Raw genomic sequence first — 16828 nt, forward strand, 5'->3', positions numbered from 1 at the left:
GCAGTGAGAGAACTTGAACATATCTATAGAGGAGCCGAAAACTTTAGATTAAACATATGCTCAAACACATAAAAAAAATTAAAAAAGCCAACTTTTTTACACTATATAAAGATTATATATATCCAAGAAAAATAAACGACCAAAAAAAAACCATATGACATTTTGTTGCGGTATAAAACTTTCCAATATTAAGGCTTATTCATTAAACTAGTCTACATACATCATACTCAAACTAATGAAATAATTAATAATGAAGTAAATGAATAAACTAATACAAATTGAAAATCAAACTTTGAAGCCACTTATTTTATCATTTTATTATGTGGAAAGTGGTTAGTTGGATAATTATGTCAGTGTGTATGTTCAACTTTTCAGTTTACACCTATCCATTTTATCATTTTTAAAAATATAATAACTCATTTTTTCTTCCTATCTTTCTTTTCATATCATTGTAGAAAAAAAACACACAGAAACTTTCAAATTAAAATAACTGAAGCCGTAAAACCCATTTATAAACCCAAAGTTCGGAGAGGGGGGGGCATAGCCCTTCCACGCCTCATATATGATCCGCCCACGCCCGGGGCGACAAAGGGCTGGACGACTAGTTTTTGTCGCCGGTTTGTTTGTTGGAATTATTATTATTATATTATTATGTGTATGAGATATATATATATATATATATATATATATATATATATATATATATTATAGGGGTGGGTTAACGTACAATAATGGTTTATCATACATTACGTACGATACCTTCCAGAGCGTTAGAATAAAAAACACGCGATGACAATTTTGTAAATAACCCAACAGTAGTTCGAGATCAAAATTCGTCGATTACAAATCGACTCTGATTCAAATTCGGAAATCGTCGCTCATTTTAATCCAATTTCTAAACTCTAATCACAGCTTAAAGTATGAAATCTCTAAAGTAAAAACCAAATCAAAACCGAACGACGTTGAACATAAAGAAATCTTCAAAGTTGATCAATACATGATGATTTAATCATCGAATTGATGTGTAGAAGTATTTAGATTCATCAATCGATTATGGAATTGCAGAAATAATGCACTTAATCGAGCTCTGATTAGGGTTCAAAATATTATGTTTAAACGTTCTAAAACAAAACTTAAGACCTTTAAACATTCTGACAAAAAAAGAACATATTTAGACGTTCTAATATGTTCAAAGAAGTTACGGGTGTCAACAAAAAAATGAACATCTTTAAACGTTCTAATACGTTCAAGGAAGTTCTGGGTGTTAAAAAAATGAACATCTTTAAACGTTCAAAGAAGTTCTGGGTGTTCAAAAAAGTTTAGAAGTTATGAACTTCTACACAGAACTTCTAAACTAACAAAAAAATTAAACACCTGTAATATGAAATTGAACACTGAAATCACTTCATATAATCTCGTAATCATCAAACAATTATCAATCGACCGTCAATTTGATCATCGATTCGATCATATGAATAAAATACGGAACGTCTGCAACTGGGTTTCTGCAAATTGCGTATTTCAATTCAAAATCAATTAAAGTGTGTGTTTGCAAATGACGCCGATGACGATGGTTGAATCGATGCGACGATTAATTAGGATGGAAACGATTTGAAATAATTTACAAATTTGCCATTGCGTGTTTTTTGAAATCTAGGGTTGAGGATGTCGCGTACGTAATATACGATAAGAGATTATTGTATTTTATCCTTTATCTGTATTAGACTACAACACCATTACACCCCTAAAACAAGAACCTTCTCTTTACTGATTGGCCGCTATATGACACAAAACGCCTAACTTTGTAGCCTCTCCACTACACATGTCCTAAGTTTTCACGTGGTAATGAAATATGCCTAGCAGTAAATGTTTGCCATCATCACTCTGGTGGGATGGTCATGGTCTCATGAAGGTTGTCTCATTTGAGTTCCGGGAGAAAAAAAGTTGCCAAAAATACTTTTCAAAAGCAAAATTGTATTTGCTATGTTAGAAAACATAACAATATTTGCTAGAATATAAGCTACATAAATTTTAGCCGTATATTGCAAATGCAGCATGTTCTAAAGGGTCCAATTTTCTTTTTCTTGGTTAGGCATGGTAGGTTGATAACGTATATAAATAACGTTATAAAACTGGAGTATTAATTTATGTTCTAGAGAGGGCCTACAAGTCATTAACCATATGCTATTAGCTCATTAATCATCTAACCATTTGACCCGATCATCGTTGTGCTAATGATTTATGTTATAAGCATAAGCTTGCATCTTAACAAGCCTGTTTTCACATGTGGCTTCGAATTATTTTTTTCCAGTGTATGTTGCGGCCTTGCGGGGACACCATGCCCACCACCACACCATAACACGTGACATAAGAATCAAAGTCAATTGATTCTTAAGGGACTAGACTCATTTATAGGTTTAGTTTTGACTAGTAATTGATACATACGATGTGATGTTCATCAGACTTAATATTTTTATTCAAAATTTTGTCATGATAGTTAAGTATACAGGTAACAGAGCACGAGAAACGTCGAACATGGCTTGAAAAGGCTGCGAGTGAACATAAAAGGAAATCTCGTTGTTTTTGAGATAAGATTTTGAGTCAACTAACAAATAGTGTTTAAATAACTTATCTTATTACATAGTAACTTGAAATTGAAATTTTCTGACCTTTATTTAACTTTCTTTTTATATCTTTTTATTTAACAATCTAAGGGCTTTTTTATATACATTTATATTCAGTTGTGCTCAGAAGTTACATGTTGGATAATATGTTAGAATTAATCGTTTTGTTACAAATGTTAATATACCACAATTACACCATATTATCGACACGACAGTTTCTTAAAATCCTGACGCATGCGACTCAACGTTTCTCCAAGCACATGAAGCTGCCGCCGCCTATTTGCTCCAACTTGTTGCTTGTCGTTGGCTAGTAGACTGCACCGGAAAGGATCTAGAACTAGTCTGTCTTTAAATTTTGGATAGGAGAAGGATCTGTTTGAATTGAATCAAGCACTTAACATTCGGACTATGAATGTTGCACTCAAACTAACCTTATGTTAACAAAGAATTAGCCAATTTCTTCTGCTTTTCAAATAACAAAGATTGGTAATGAATTGAAAATCACATTTACAAGAAAATTTGTAAATGGTTAAAAGTTCTCGAGCATTAAAATCAATACCACGACATGTACGTGTGTTCAAAAGATTTTTATATGTTTTCAAATACAGGGCCGGCTCAACGAATGTGGAGGCCTAAATCAAAACAATATTTTGTGGCTTTTTCATGACAATTGTTTTGTTAAGTAAAAAAGGATCGTTTATTACATGTTTTGAACTCATAAACTATGTTTTAGTAACAATCAAGCTTACCACCACACCAATACATTACTTCAAGTTTACTTTACCCATTATAATATATCTATATATAATGTTTTTATGAACTTGGGGGCCTTAATTAAGTGTGGGCGTAAAGCCCTAACTTGTTTTCGCTATCCTACGAGCCACTCCTGTTCAAATAATCTGGTCGTACATGTTGCATAATTGACTCAATATATATCTGGAAAGACAGGTTTGATGTAGCTAGTCCGTGTGTTTTTATCAAAAGATCACTCTCAAAATAATTCATCTATAGCAACCTCTGTACGATGGTAACGAGCACAATAAAAAAAACCGTGAAAAGAAGTGCTAATCCAAACAGAAGTTGCGACGAGCCTAGCGGCTGCACTAGGAGTGTGACAATGGCAACATTGGCAAAATCCGATGATTATAACCGGAAACAAAGGAGAAATGAGAAACTGACCGGTAACTATGACCGCTTTCACAAACGAGTACGATGGTAACGGTATGATCTGTACACAAAGATCCATAACATTAAAAGAAGAGGATGAAGAAGTACTTGGTCTGAAAAGCTCCAATGCAGTCGTTGATAAATTTCTTAAGAATGAAACCCAATCGATATTGTGTTCTCAGAACATGTATTGGCTAGATACATTTCGAACTCAACACATCAACATACGAACATAACAAAACCCGCATTCTAGTATATTTGTGATGCATGAGACTTGGTCTCTTCAACATGGAAAATACGGTAGATGAAAAAGCAAACCTAAATAACATTATCATTAATGTATGTCAAACTTAAACAACTATATGATGTTTGTCGAAAATGCGTATAACCAAGGTCGATGGTGTATCACAAACAAGAAACATGCAGTTTAGAACAAGTCATAATAGACCCAACAATTATGCACTAAGACCATTCAACTTGCATAACTCATATTAGAGAAGATGACATCAAAGATCATGTCAAGTAGTTGTAAAAAGACCGGACTCTACAAAATGAACTACATAGTTAATATGAGAGGTAGTCTTATGCACAACAAATATACATTTGGCCGAAATTTTTTATACGTGTCAAGTAGTTGTAAAAAGACTGAAATTCATTATACGTGGTGTAAACTTAGCCCTTTTTGGCCGAAAATTTGAGCCCGGCCACCTTCGTTTGTGTAATTTTGTATACATTTTGAATCCCCCCCCGTGGTGTCTTAGTCCAAGCTTCGCCACTGCAAATGAATATATAGTGCCTGCATTTCTAAAAAGAACAACAATGATGATACACACACACATCAAAACATTGGTTGGACATGTGGGGACAAAGTCGGGACACAAAGAACAAATAGGAGCTTCGATTAGGGTAAATGGAACGTCAACTATAGTGGGTCATGTTAAATATCGATTTGTGACTTACCTATTTTAAGGATTATGTTTTCGATATACGACTTGCAACCTGGATCAAGACTCGGGAACATATTGGGACATGTTAGACGCGGACTAACCTAACAACAATAGGAGTCCAGACGCGGACGAACATATTGGGAGAACTTTTTAATTTTATTTTTGTAACTTACAATAATATTGGCATTAGTTCACAACATAAAACATACATGTTGGTCCTCAAAGCCGAACCCTATCCAAACAAGTTTTTCCAACTATACGGTTGCCTTGTTGCATTTCAAGATACTCCTTGTACTTCATCTGCATATAAGCCGGTGGACATCTTTCCTCACTCACCAACTTATGAGCCGGCTCCACCACCGCGTCTAGTGCTGGTCCATTGGTCACAGCAACAGATAATCTTGTAACCGCATTATTCAAGGTTGCGCGATGCTCCACGCTCGGATACTTTCCATTACTAAAAATCTGCAACCAATTTTTTTTCATGGTTCTTTTTTTTTTTTTTATGAATGCTATCATTAACACAGTTGATGATAACATTAACTTATAAGTAATATGCAAATGGAACTTGGCACACGTACCTGAAGTTGATCTGCGGTGTTGACTAGGAACGAGTTTGGAGTATTGTTTTTCACACTGACCCATTTTCCCTTGTGCTTGATTTGAAGCCCGTCTACACCGTTGTTGATGAGCAGTGTGAGCAGGCCATGGTCCGAATGAGGTGGAAACCCGATTGCGAGTTCGGGTTGTGGGCAAGGTGGGTAAAGATTGACTGTAAGTATTTGCAAACCAGATTCCAATTTCAAAGTTTTTTCTACATAAGATGGGTCGAGTCCTAGGTTTGTTGATATGCCGTTAAGCAACTCTTTTGCTATTTCTCTTGTTCTCTTTGAGTACTCCAATAAAACTTCCCTGCAACATGCATGCATGTGTTGATTCACTCTAATAATATGTAAATTCAAACTTGCATTTGACAGTTGCTTTATGTTCGGTTTGTGTACCTATCTTTTTATAAATAATTTAAAAGCTTAAAAATATGTAAGTAATTTAAATAAAAATAAGTTCGCATTTGGTATGCGGTAATGAGAATAGAATGATTCATTACATCGCCACTACCATTTTCGTTGTGTGACCACCACTGTCGCCACCACAACCACCGCCCTTGCCGCCTGATCGCCACCACCACTATCATCATCGCCATTGTAATTTTTTTATTTTTTATTTTTTGATTTTGAGATGTGAGTATATTTCCACATTTTTTTGGGTACTAAACAACATAAAATAATAATTAATTACATTCTTATAGGTTAACCAAATAAGACAAATGAATGGTAATGATTCATTTCATTCACTTGTCTATTCTATTTTTTCGCCCATTCTGTTACATCTAACCAAACATACCCTAAGACTTAACTTTTTGGTGTGTATTTGCATTTTAAAAACCTATATAAAGACTGAAATAAACATCATACAACCAAATTGGTTAATTATATAGTCGGTTTCAATCCGATTCGATTAAGAAAACAATGACTTTTATGTCAACTTAGTTAATCTTGGGTTGACAATTTTTTTGCACGATCCGAAACACATCTAAAATATAAACATATTTGAATATTTAACCCATTTCAAGTTTGGGTTAATCTACGTAATCCGTTTAACTAACGTCCGGCCACTTGAACTTGACAAATTGTTTAATTAAAGATGTGAACCCACAAGCCTAATCAGACTTCATATTATAATTGAAAATAGGTATAACCTGAAACCAAAGGGCTTGTTCGGGCAGTTAAACTCCGGGTGTACAATAACCTTGAGAAAATCTCTCCAGTACAAGATTTCATCCTTCTTATAATTGAAGCTTGTTCCATATCTGATTGGATCAAGAACACTCTTTTCCTCAAACTCTTTCTTCTCATCATCCGTCAAATCGAAAAATTCACGTGATTTTTCAATCACCATGTTCATCAAACTCTCAGGGACACCATGATTAATCACCTAAACATTTTAAGATTCATTAAAAAAATCTTTAAAGCAAGCTGCACACGTAGTTATAGCGACTGGCTCAATCTTTGCATAATAGATAACAAGTACCCGGAAGAATCCCCAATCTTTGCATGCAATATCAAGCTCCTGAATCACTTGGGACCGAATATCGGGATCAGTAGATGTGAGTAAGGAAAAATCAATGGTGGGGATCTCATCATGAAGATCGGAAGCTGGGGACACGGTTGAGTTAATTGAGTATGCGTAGATGGATGGAATACGATGAAGATCAGGTGATTCGCCTAAGGATTTAACAGAATTCATCTTCAAACGCTCAACACAGGTTGGTAGGATAAAAGTTGTGTGATATATATTATATACGTAACAAGATTGATGCCACATGTGATGATCATCTTCACAATTAAGGACTTATCAAGTGCTCACATAGCAACAAACGATCACATCATCATAGATAAGGCCAAAATTGAAACAAGATATATATTTTTTGATGTTGGTTGTGTATTATTGAAATTAACCAAATTTTTAATACTAATATACACTTTTTGATCAAGAACTACACATAATCATGATAACATAAATAATGTACCGATTTAATTTTACCCATGCTTAGCACCTTTAAAATCCCTCCACTTCGAATCTATGAGGTTTACTCAACTCGAGCGTCAAATATGAATTTAATACATAATCTTTTCTAAACCACATAACATATGTAGGGTGGTTCAAAAAACTCATGGATTGAAGCTCACTTGAAAAAAAAAACTTGAAACCAGCTCGCTGGAATCAGCTTGAGCTGACTCGGTTTGTAAACTAATTTTATTTTAAATATTAAAACAAATACTAAATGTTAATTTTGATTTAAACAAGATATCTTGTTGAGCCGTGAGCTAGCTTGTGATTTTTATAACTATAGCAAATTGAGCTCGAGTTTAAGCTTGAGCGCAACTGCTTTGTTGACTTCAAGTCTGACCGGAGCTTAAAGTGTTATCATTTGCATGTTGCAAATAACGAGTTTAATTACATAGTTGGGATTAATTGAAGACAAATTAGGCAAAGATGAGAAAGGATAATCAAAATGGATTTTATATGTGAGGATATTTTCATTACGTTTTGATCTCATATACATACATATATACCGGTGAACTTGATTATAGGTTGTTGATTTAATTTGGGTTATTATGAATTTAGTTTGCATCTAATGGTTAAGAACATATAACTTCACATTATAACCTAAATGAACAATTTGCTTTCTGGATATACTATATCAAAACCATAATCGTTGATGTTACAAAATCTTTACATGGTTACACTCTATGTGATTGATGAAATGGGTAACTAGTTCATATGTGAACCAACACTCGTTCACAAGTGAAATAATGTTAATCAAATGCATATAGTAATATGTAAATTACCATTTATTAAATGAGAAATAATATTTTGTTCAAGCGTGATATTAATTAATATTGAAGAGAACCTAGTTGAATGCACGTTGTTAGTTTACGTGTGAACCCAACACTGGGGTTCACGTGTAAAATAACATTATGTATTGCATGCGTTAGTTTTTTCATATTTTATTTGGTTGAAACTAACATAAATTCACATGTAAGCTACCATATGGTTTCAGTTTCAATCAACATATGCGATTAACATTAGTTCTTCATTCACATGTGAATTGAAGCCGGGATGTGAATTTAAACTGATATTATACATTCAACTAGGTTTTTCACGTTAATGAGATTAAAATTTAATGTAAGTTCGCATGTCAATTGCTATTTATCTCATTTTATTCAATGTTGACTCATATGAGTTTCTCATTTTATTCATGTTAACACATGAATTTATATATAACTAATTGACGCATTAGATTAACATATGTTCTCTGTTCACGTGTGAATTAAGGATGGGTTGAAGTATAAGTCTAAGATCGGGTGTAGTGGGACTTTTTGCTCACACAAAAAGCTCCAAAGCGTTCGAAAACACCGCCCCCGGACGCTTTGGGTAAGTGATTGGTGGGTTTTTTTTTCTTGATAATCAATAATAATAAACTAATAAGATAATGATTAATTAGGGCTCCATCCATCACACCCCTTTTAGTCAAAACACCCATTTGGTGACGTGGCGCCACATGACGCAAAACACCCAATAGAGGCTCCATCCATTACACGTGATCTAATGCCTAAGAGTATTCTCATCATGTGCCTTATAAACATGTGAGTGAGTTTATAAATTATATGATATGGTTATGAGTGGTTTTAAGTAAATGAAAGAAAATATTATGTGAGAAATTTACACTTGAGGTTACACTATTCACCCTATATACTTTTTTTAATATTTTCTGGAAATAGTTGTGAGTGGAGTATAAAGAAAAAATAATGATAAATGTATAAAAATATTATTTAATTGAACATAATAAATAAAATGTAATGATTTTTTTAATTTAATTATATGGATATGGATTGGGAATGCTCTAAGACATTAAGGCTTTGATCTGAGGGACTTGTAGGTGTTACCAAATTCTAAACCAAAACTAGCGGTCTCTGAGCTATCTTTGATCACCCATTAGACTGTTCTTTGTGGGGCGATAAAGAAGGGGCAAAGGGGCGGTAACGAGGTGGTACACTGCCAAGGGGCGGTTTGATATGCACGGTAATGGAGGGGGGGGGGGGGGTGGAGGGGTGGTGTTGTGACTAGGCTGGGCGGCATAGGGGCATTGTTGTGGGCCATTATTCCAACGGTCTTGTGACCATTTCAATAAGAAAAAAGTTTTATTTTTCATTTTTCTCTCTATGTATCCATCATTAAACCCCTATTACAAAACATATCATTCTTCTCTATAAACTAACAAATTTTCTACAAAATATGGATTGTGACTCATTTTCGTCAACCGATTATACACACGACTTTTATTACCATGAGCCCGACGCTATCCCGGATTCGGATTCAGAAGATGAAGTGATATTTACTACGATTTAATAGGCTGCTAAGCTCTTAGTAGAGAATTTGAAAGCTCACAGCCACGAAAAAGGCGACCTCCACTTGAACGGGATCGTCAAAATGCTCATGACCAGTTGATAAGAGATTATGTTTCTACAAACTCGACTTTTGATCCGGAAAGATTTCGGTGCCGTTTTCGGATGAGTCGCCAATTATTTTTACGAATTATTGGTAATTTAGAATGCGAGTATGAATATTTTCAACAAAGGATGACACGAGACGTAAACTAGGATTTTCTCCTATGCAAAAATGCATGGTGGCTATTCGTCAACTAGCATACAGGACTATGAGTGGCTCAATGGAAGAATATTTACAGATGTCGGAATCAGCGGCTCGTGCGACCCTTTACATGTTTAGCGAATGTGAGTATTATTATTATTAAATTTTTTATACTGTTATAATTATTATTAGGTATTATTGAACTTTATGGTAAGAAATATTTAAGGAGGCCGACTCAAGGTGATATACAAATAATATATGAGGTTCATCATTAACGACATGGTTTTCCCGATGCTTGGTAGCCTCGATTTCACACTCTAGCCTTGGGAAGTCTGCCTAGTTGCTTTGCAAGGTCAATATCATCGGTGTGATCATAATTGTCCAACAATAATACTTGAGACGGTCGCGTCATTTGATCTCTGGATATGACATGCGTTTTTTTTTGTGCTTTGCTCAAGCAATGATATATCGGTCATACATTTATCTCCTATTTTTTACGACATCGTAGGCGGAGTTGCAACGACTCCTCATATTCCGCAAATGATGTCAACTAAGAATATGGATATTATATAGTCAACGGTATTTACCTGGAGTGGGCAACTTTGGTGCTTAGTTTTACATGCCCGAATGACAATAAACGTCAATATTTCAAAAAAAACATGGGTCGTCAAAAAAAAGATATCGAAAGCGTATTCGGGGTGTTAAAAAAACGATGGAGTTTCATTAAATAGTCGGTTCGTATTCACCAAATGAACAAAATAAGAAACATAATGTATGTTTGCGTTATCTTACATGATATGATATTGGAGGACAACGATGTAATAGAGCCAATCTTAACACTAAACGATGATGATAAACTTGCTATTTTATTAAAAACACGAAAAAGGGATACAAATCATAGACTTTGATCAGATTTGGTTGAACATCTTTGGTAAACAAGCAAAATTATGATGGACTACAAAATTTTTATTTTTTTATTTAGTTCGTTTTTAATGTTTTTAACTTTAATTTAAGTATTGTTCTATTATTATTACTTTTTATTTTATTTTTCTTTATGAAATTAACCACAATTGGGCAACATAGACTTGGAGCTTTAAAGCCCGTAATGTCTATGTGGAAATAACATAACACTCCGAAGAGTTTTTTAAGCCCCCTCCACAAAAAATGGTATTAGGGTTAGTCTAATTTTCCTCGGGAAACTCAACCGTCATATAATTCCCTATATCTGTATATGTTATTATTGAGACAGAATTACAAATTTTGTCCTTTAAAATAAGACGAATTACGGTTCGTGTCCTTTTCTAAGTTTCCTTGCAGGCGGTGTACTTTAAACATTTTTTTCCTGCACGTTATGTCCTTTACGCTAACTGGGTTAGAAAAACTCAGTTAAATACCCTCACGTGAGGCGCATGTGAGGGTATTTTTGTCTTTTCGTGAGGGTATTTAACTGAGTTTTTCTAACCCAGTTAGCGTAAAGGACATAACGTGCAGGAAAAAAATGTTTAAAGTACACCGCCTGCAAGGAAACTTAGAAAAGGACACGAACCGTAATTCGTCTTATTTTAAAGGACAAAATTTGTAATTCTGTCTATTATGATGCATCTATTTATACGTATACTAACTTGACTATTGGGGTGTCATAAGATTTCGGAAACACGCCAACATGTGCGACTATGACATTCACGTCCTCTTTTCCGGTTCGGGAAGACAAAGAACGGCACAACTCAACCAGCAAGTTCGTTTCAAACCAAAAAGTCACACCCTCCGCACTTATTTCCGGAACCCGTTACAAAATCCCTATAGCAACAATAGGTAGAGGTGGGCAAACAAACCGATTAACAGAACCGACCCAAAAATAAAACCGAAACCGGCCGGTTTGAAATCGATTATGTAGAAACCGGTTTGGAACCGATTGAAACCGTATATTCGGAACCGGTTTGTAATTTTCTCCACCAAAACCGGTTTCAAACCGGTTAACCGAACCGAAACCGGCCAAAAACCGGGCAAAACCCGAACCGACACCAATAAAAACCCAAACTGAAACCGATCGTAACAGGGTAAGAAACCGGTTTCAACCCGAACCAAAACCGATCATAAACCGGTTTTGACTTTTGTCGATCAAACCAAACCAGTTTTAAGTTCTAAACCGGGTTTATGCACCTCTAACAATAGGTACCTAAATATATGACCCCTAGAATGAAAGTCAACTAATTCCAAATTCACCCACCTTGGTTATAACCTAAAGCTACCTACTCAATTGTGACAAATAATAATATAATATGTATTATTTAGTGTTGTTAGTTGACCAAAAGAGATGGCCAGCCAACTCTTGATAAGAACGGGTTGGAAGTGAAAGCAACCCATTTGTTTTTTTCTGCCATTGAAAGGAACCAGTCGTTTGGTACTTTTATGACCCTTTACACCCTATTCCATGAATGTAAATTACAAACCACTCCATTCATGCCAGAATAAGAATATCTTGAACCGGAAGACAACACAGGAAGGACAAACATGTAATATTGACATCAAAAAAGGGTATTATCGGAATTTTAATTTTATAAAAATTATTCCGGTTACCTGAAACTTAAGAGCTTTTTATAAAAATTATTCCGGTTACCTGAAACTTAAGAGCTTGTTCACACTGTCAAACTCCGGCATCTCATACTCATACAACCAAAATAGGATATATAAAACTATAAATAATAATTGATAACAGCAAACTGTGCACTTATAATTTGTGTTCCTCGTTTGGGAAACAAAACATTCATGTTTACAACCATCGTATTTATATTTTTAATTTTATATCAATACTAACAATAAAAAATAAACAAGATTCTCAGCTTATTGAGAGATCTTCTAGATACCTGAAACTTGAGACCAAGATGTTCACGAACTAGTGTTCTACGGGACGATTATTAACCGTCCGATCAACTTTAACCACTTCGAATCCCAAATTGCCAACAACGGATTGTAACTGAACATTGTGGCGAGCAGAATAATAATAATTATTATTTAGTATATCCGATCTAACCCTACAAGCTTCATGATCATTCAAGGAAACCGATCTCATAATTATAAAATCATTAGTACCACTCCCACCAACAATTTCCCTTTTATTATTTTCATCTTCATCAATTACCCGAATTGTCAAATCAGAACTCTGATTATTATTATTGTTATTATTATTATCTTCCCTTGGTGTTTCTCCTTCATTGTCATCCTCAGTTATCCAAATCGCAATATGTGTTTCTTCAATTTGCCCCAAATCATCCGAATTCGTTGTATTCGTATTCTTCACAATCCCGGCCCGACACAACGGGCAATTCGTGTGTGATCTAAGCCAAGTGTCAATACACGGGACGTGGAAGGCGTGATTACACTTTGGTAACAACCGGAGAGTCTCGTTGTCTTAAAACTCACTCAAACAAACCGAACACGACGCGCTATCGACTAATCCATCGGATTTCTTGTACTTGACAATCGTGATCGCGCTTATAACCGAAGGTTGTAAGCCAATGGTTCTGATGTACCAGATAGGGTGATCAAGAACGTCGTGAGTTTCTTGATCGTCCTGATCAGGTCGCGACGGCGCAGCACTACTGTCGCGCCGTCGCGACCTGTACCACACGGTGTGTAGAATTTGTAAAAAGTGTAAAAAAGGAAAAAGAAAAAGTGAGAATGAGAATCACTAGGGAGATTTTGAGGCTTAATGACGAGTGGTGGTGTTGTGCTGAGGTGTTAAAATATCGTACCCGCCTTCGGGTGGTGGCTGCGAAGGCGGGTACAAATTAGTGGTGTACAGTTTGATGGACAAAACATAGCGCATATGGATAAGCAATTGCCAGTAGGGTTTTATTTGGATCGCAATTTAACACGCAAGGATCGGTTACTCCGGTCGAATTCGATGGTTCTTCGAATACTTTACGGTAAGCCGCCATCGAAGAAGGATTGTTTAGTGCAGAATATGGATGATCATCCAATTTGCATGAGAAAATTCGTTGTTGAAGGGTTTAGGTTTGGTGGATGATTGAATTTAGACGATCTGATCTTCAAAAACATTCACGTGTAAATCGGGTAAAGATAAACATTCAAAGTCAAATTCAAAAACCTCCTAAGTTTGTATTTGGAGAGAGTTTTATAATAGACAACCGATTCTAGATAGGTAGGATAAAATATATATTTATATAGAATCTTAGTTAATACTAGGATTGAAGGAGTTATGATACAATTGGTATTTGTAGGATTAGATAAATGCTTTAAATTATTTTAACGAAAAATAATTGCATTAAATTATTTTTTATCGGTTTAATGACTTAATTATAACAACTTAAATTAAGGAGAGAAAAATGATATTTTAATTAGGTAGCTTTGTTTAGGGGTGTTTTTGTATTTGATTTTTTATATTGACAAAATAAGAAACCGAACCGAATTTGGAAAGCTAAAACTAAAGTGAAAACAAATTCGGATTTGGTTTAGATTTAGTTTATTCTATTGAGTAAACTGAATGTATAAAGATTTTTAGTTATATGTTTTTTTTTTCAATTTTTATGTCATTATTTGTTATTGGATTGAGTTTGTCGAAACACGATTAGTATGATATAATTGAGTTGGTTAAATAATACTAAACTTATATGATAAAACCAAAAGCCTAATTAACTTTTAACTGATAATCAAACTTAAAATCGAATACATAATTTTGTTCGGTTTCAAATAATTTGTTTAATTGGTTTAAAATTGAATAGTGAGCGGCTAGCTTCTTTTATCTTGTTTTTAAACTAAAACTATTATTATTGTTCTTTGAGTTAATGGCCATTTTCGTCCCTGTGGTTTGCTACTTTCGCCACTTCAGTCCAAAATTTTTAATTTTGTCAATTTAGTCCTCATAGTTTTAAATTTTAGCCAATTACGTCCCATCCGTCTAACGGCATCCAGCTATGCCGTTAGTTTAAGGGTATTTTTGTCTTTCTCCTTTTAATTTTGAGTTAATGGTCATTTTAGTCCCTGTGGTTTGATATCTTTGCCAATTCAGTCCAAAGTTTGAAAATTTGTCAATTTAATGTTCAGTTTAATTCAGTTTTTTTTTTATTTTTATGTTTTTTTGTTTATAACCCTAAAGAGCATAATTCAAGCCCAAAACCATCGAGCAACCTCAAATACTGGTATGCATTTACTCTGTTGACAACAGTAATCATACCCCCCCCCCTTATATTTAGTTTCTAGACATTTCCTAAAATCTTCTCCATGGTGGAATTCAATGGTAAAGTGGTCAAGGTAATTCCCTGAAATCGAATTATACACAAAAAACTAAAAATTGTTTTGTTGATTAATGTATAATAGTTGATTACGACCCAGATTTTCGTTATGATATGTTAATCTCTAAACCCTAAATATTATGCATTCATCAAAGAAACGATTTTTAGTTTTTTCCGTACAATTCGGTTTCACGGAATTGCTTTGACCACTTTACCATTGAATTCCACCATGGGGGAGAGTTTAGGAACCGTCTAGAAAACTAAATACGAGAGGAGGGGGTATGATTACTGCTGTCGACAGAGTAAATGCAGACTTGTTTTGGGCTTAGATAATGCTCTCTAGGGTTATAGAAAAAAACTGACTTAAATTGACAAAATTTCAAACTTTGGACTGAATTGGCAAAAGTATCAAACCACAGGGACGAAAATGACCAATAACTCAAAATAAAAAGGAGAAAGACAAAAATACCCTTAAACTAACGGCATAGCTGGATGCCGTTAGACGGATAGGATGTAATTGGCTAATATTTAAAACTATGAGGACTAAATTGACAAAAATACAAATTTTGGACTGAAGTGGCGAAAGTAGCAAACCACAGGGACGAAAATGGCCATTAACTCTTGTTCTTTTGAAGAATGTACATTTGTAATTTAGTACTGATTTTTATTTAACAGATTGTTTTGTTTTAAAGTAAATTAAAAAGTCGGAGAGGTTAGGTGACTATATTATTTTGTGGACTGTGGAACGTAGTGCGTACATGAAGTTAGTTGAGCAACACTCATTTGACTTTTGCATAGTTAGTAAAATATTATGGGACAAGGATTTGACGAGACAATATGGACAATGTTTTAATTTATCTTCTAAAAATTCTACAAAATTAATTAAAATTATTAAAAAAATATCACTTTAAGGCACTGCCATTTACAATTATTTCAATTTTAGGGAGTGTTTGGCCTAGCGTTTTTACCAAAGCTTATAGCTTTTTTAGCTTATTTTATAAAATAAGCTTTATTTGGTATTTGGTTTAGCTTTTTTAGCTTAGACTTATAAACTTATATATGCTAATTTGTAGAAGTTTATTTAAAGATGATTATTTAGCTTATTTGTTTAAGGGAGTAAATTACCCATTTGCCTTCAAATGATAATGGATTAATAATATTGAAGTAACTTATTACTATAACAAGTTAAAAATGATTGATTTAACAACTATTAAGTTGTATAATCAACTTGTGGAATATAAGCTAATCCAAACACTTAAAAACGACTTATCAAATGATATAAATAAGCTATAAGCTTCAAAAAGATATAAGCATAAGCACAAAAATATAAGCTAGGCCAAACACCCCCTTACTCGTTTACTCCATTTTGCCAGTGATTTAGAATATTTTAAGGAGAGTAGCATTGAAGTTGTAACTTCAAATTGAAGACAAGTTAATTAATTTGTTCTGCGCAGAAGTTCTTATATTAATTATATTTTTCTTTCCCTTTTTTTCCGGTTATCTTTAACCCCCATTGAAGTCTATTTGCTTTTGCAATTCCTGTCCTTTGAATTAGTGAAAAGTTTTGAAATCCTAAGAGATTCGTTTTGACTTTTGACTTTAATAGTACATATATATATACTAGGTT

The 16828-nt window shown here is 34.2% G+C and overlaps 1 protein-coding gene and 1 pseudogene across 1 annotated transcript; both read right to left on the minus strand.

Moving 5' to 3' along the window:
* Positions 1–4920: 4920 nt before the first annotated feature.
* LOC143598438 (2-oxoglutarate-dependent dioxygenase 19-like) lies at positions 4921–7361 on the minus strand. The gene is made up of 4 exons (XM_077076650.1): positions 6827–7361; positions 6495–6730; positions 5320–5650; positions 4921–5203 (listed from the first exon to the last, which is right to left on the minus strand). The coding sequence occupies exons 1-4, from the start codon at positions 7118–7120 to the stop codon at positions 4958–4960; spliced, it is 1107 nt and encodes a 368-aa protein (XP_076932765.1). The 5' UTR covers positions 7121–7361; the 3' UTR covers positions 4921–4957.
* A 5218-nt stretch (positions 7362–12579) lies between these two features.
* LOC143598439 (putative RING-H2 finger protein ATL49) lies at positions 12580–13927 on the minus strand (annotated as a pseudogene).
* Positions 13928–16828: the final 2901 nt, after the last annotated feature.

Source organism: Bidens hawaiensis, unplaced genomic scaffold (assembly GCF_021521415.1).
Source record: "Bidens hawaiensis isolate Kalapana, Puna unplaced genomic scaffold, B.hawaiensis_p1.1 tig00050196_1, whole genome shotgun sequence".
Lineage (NCBI taxonomy): Eukaryota > Viridiplantae > Streptophyta > Magnoliopsida > Asterales > Asteraceae > Bidens > Bidens hawaiensis.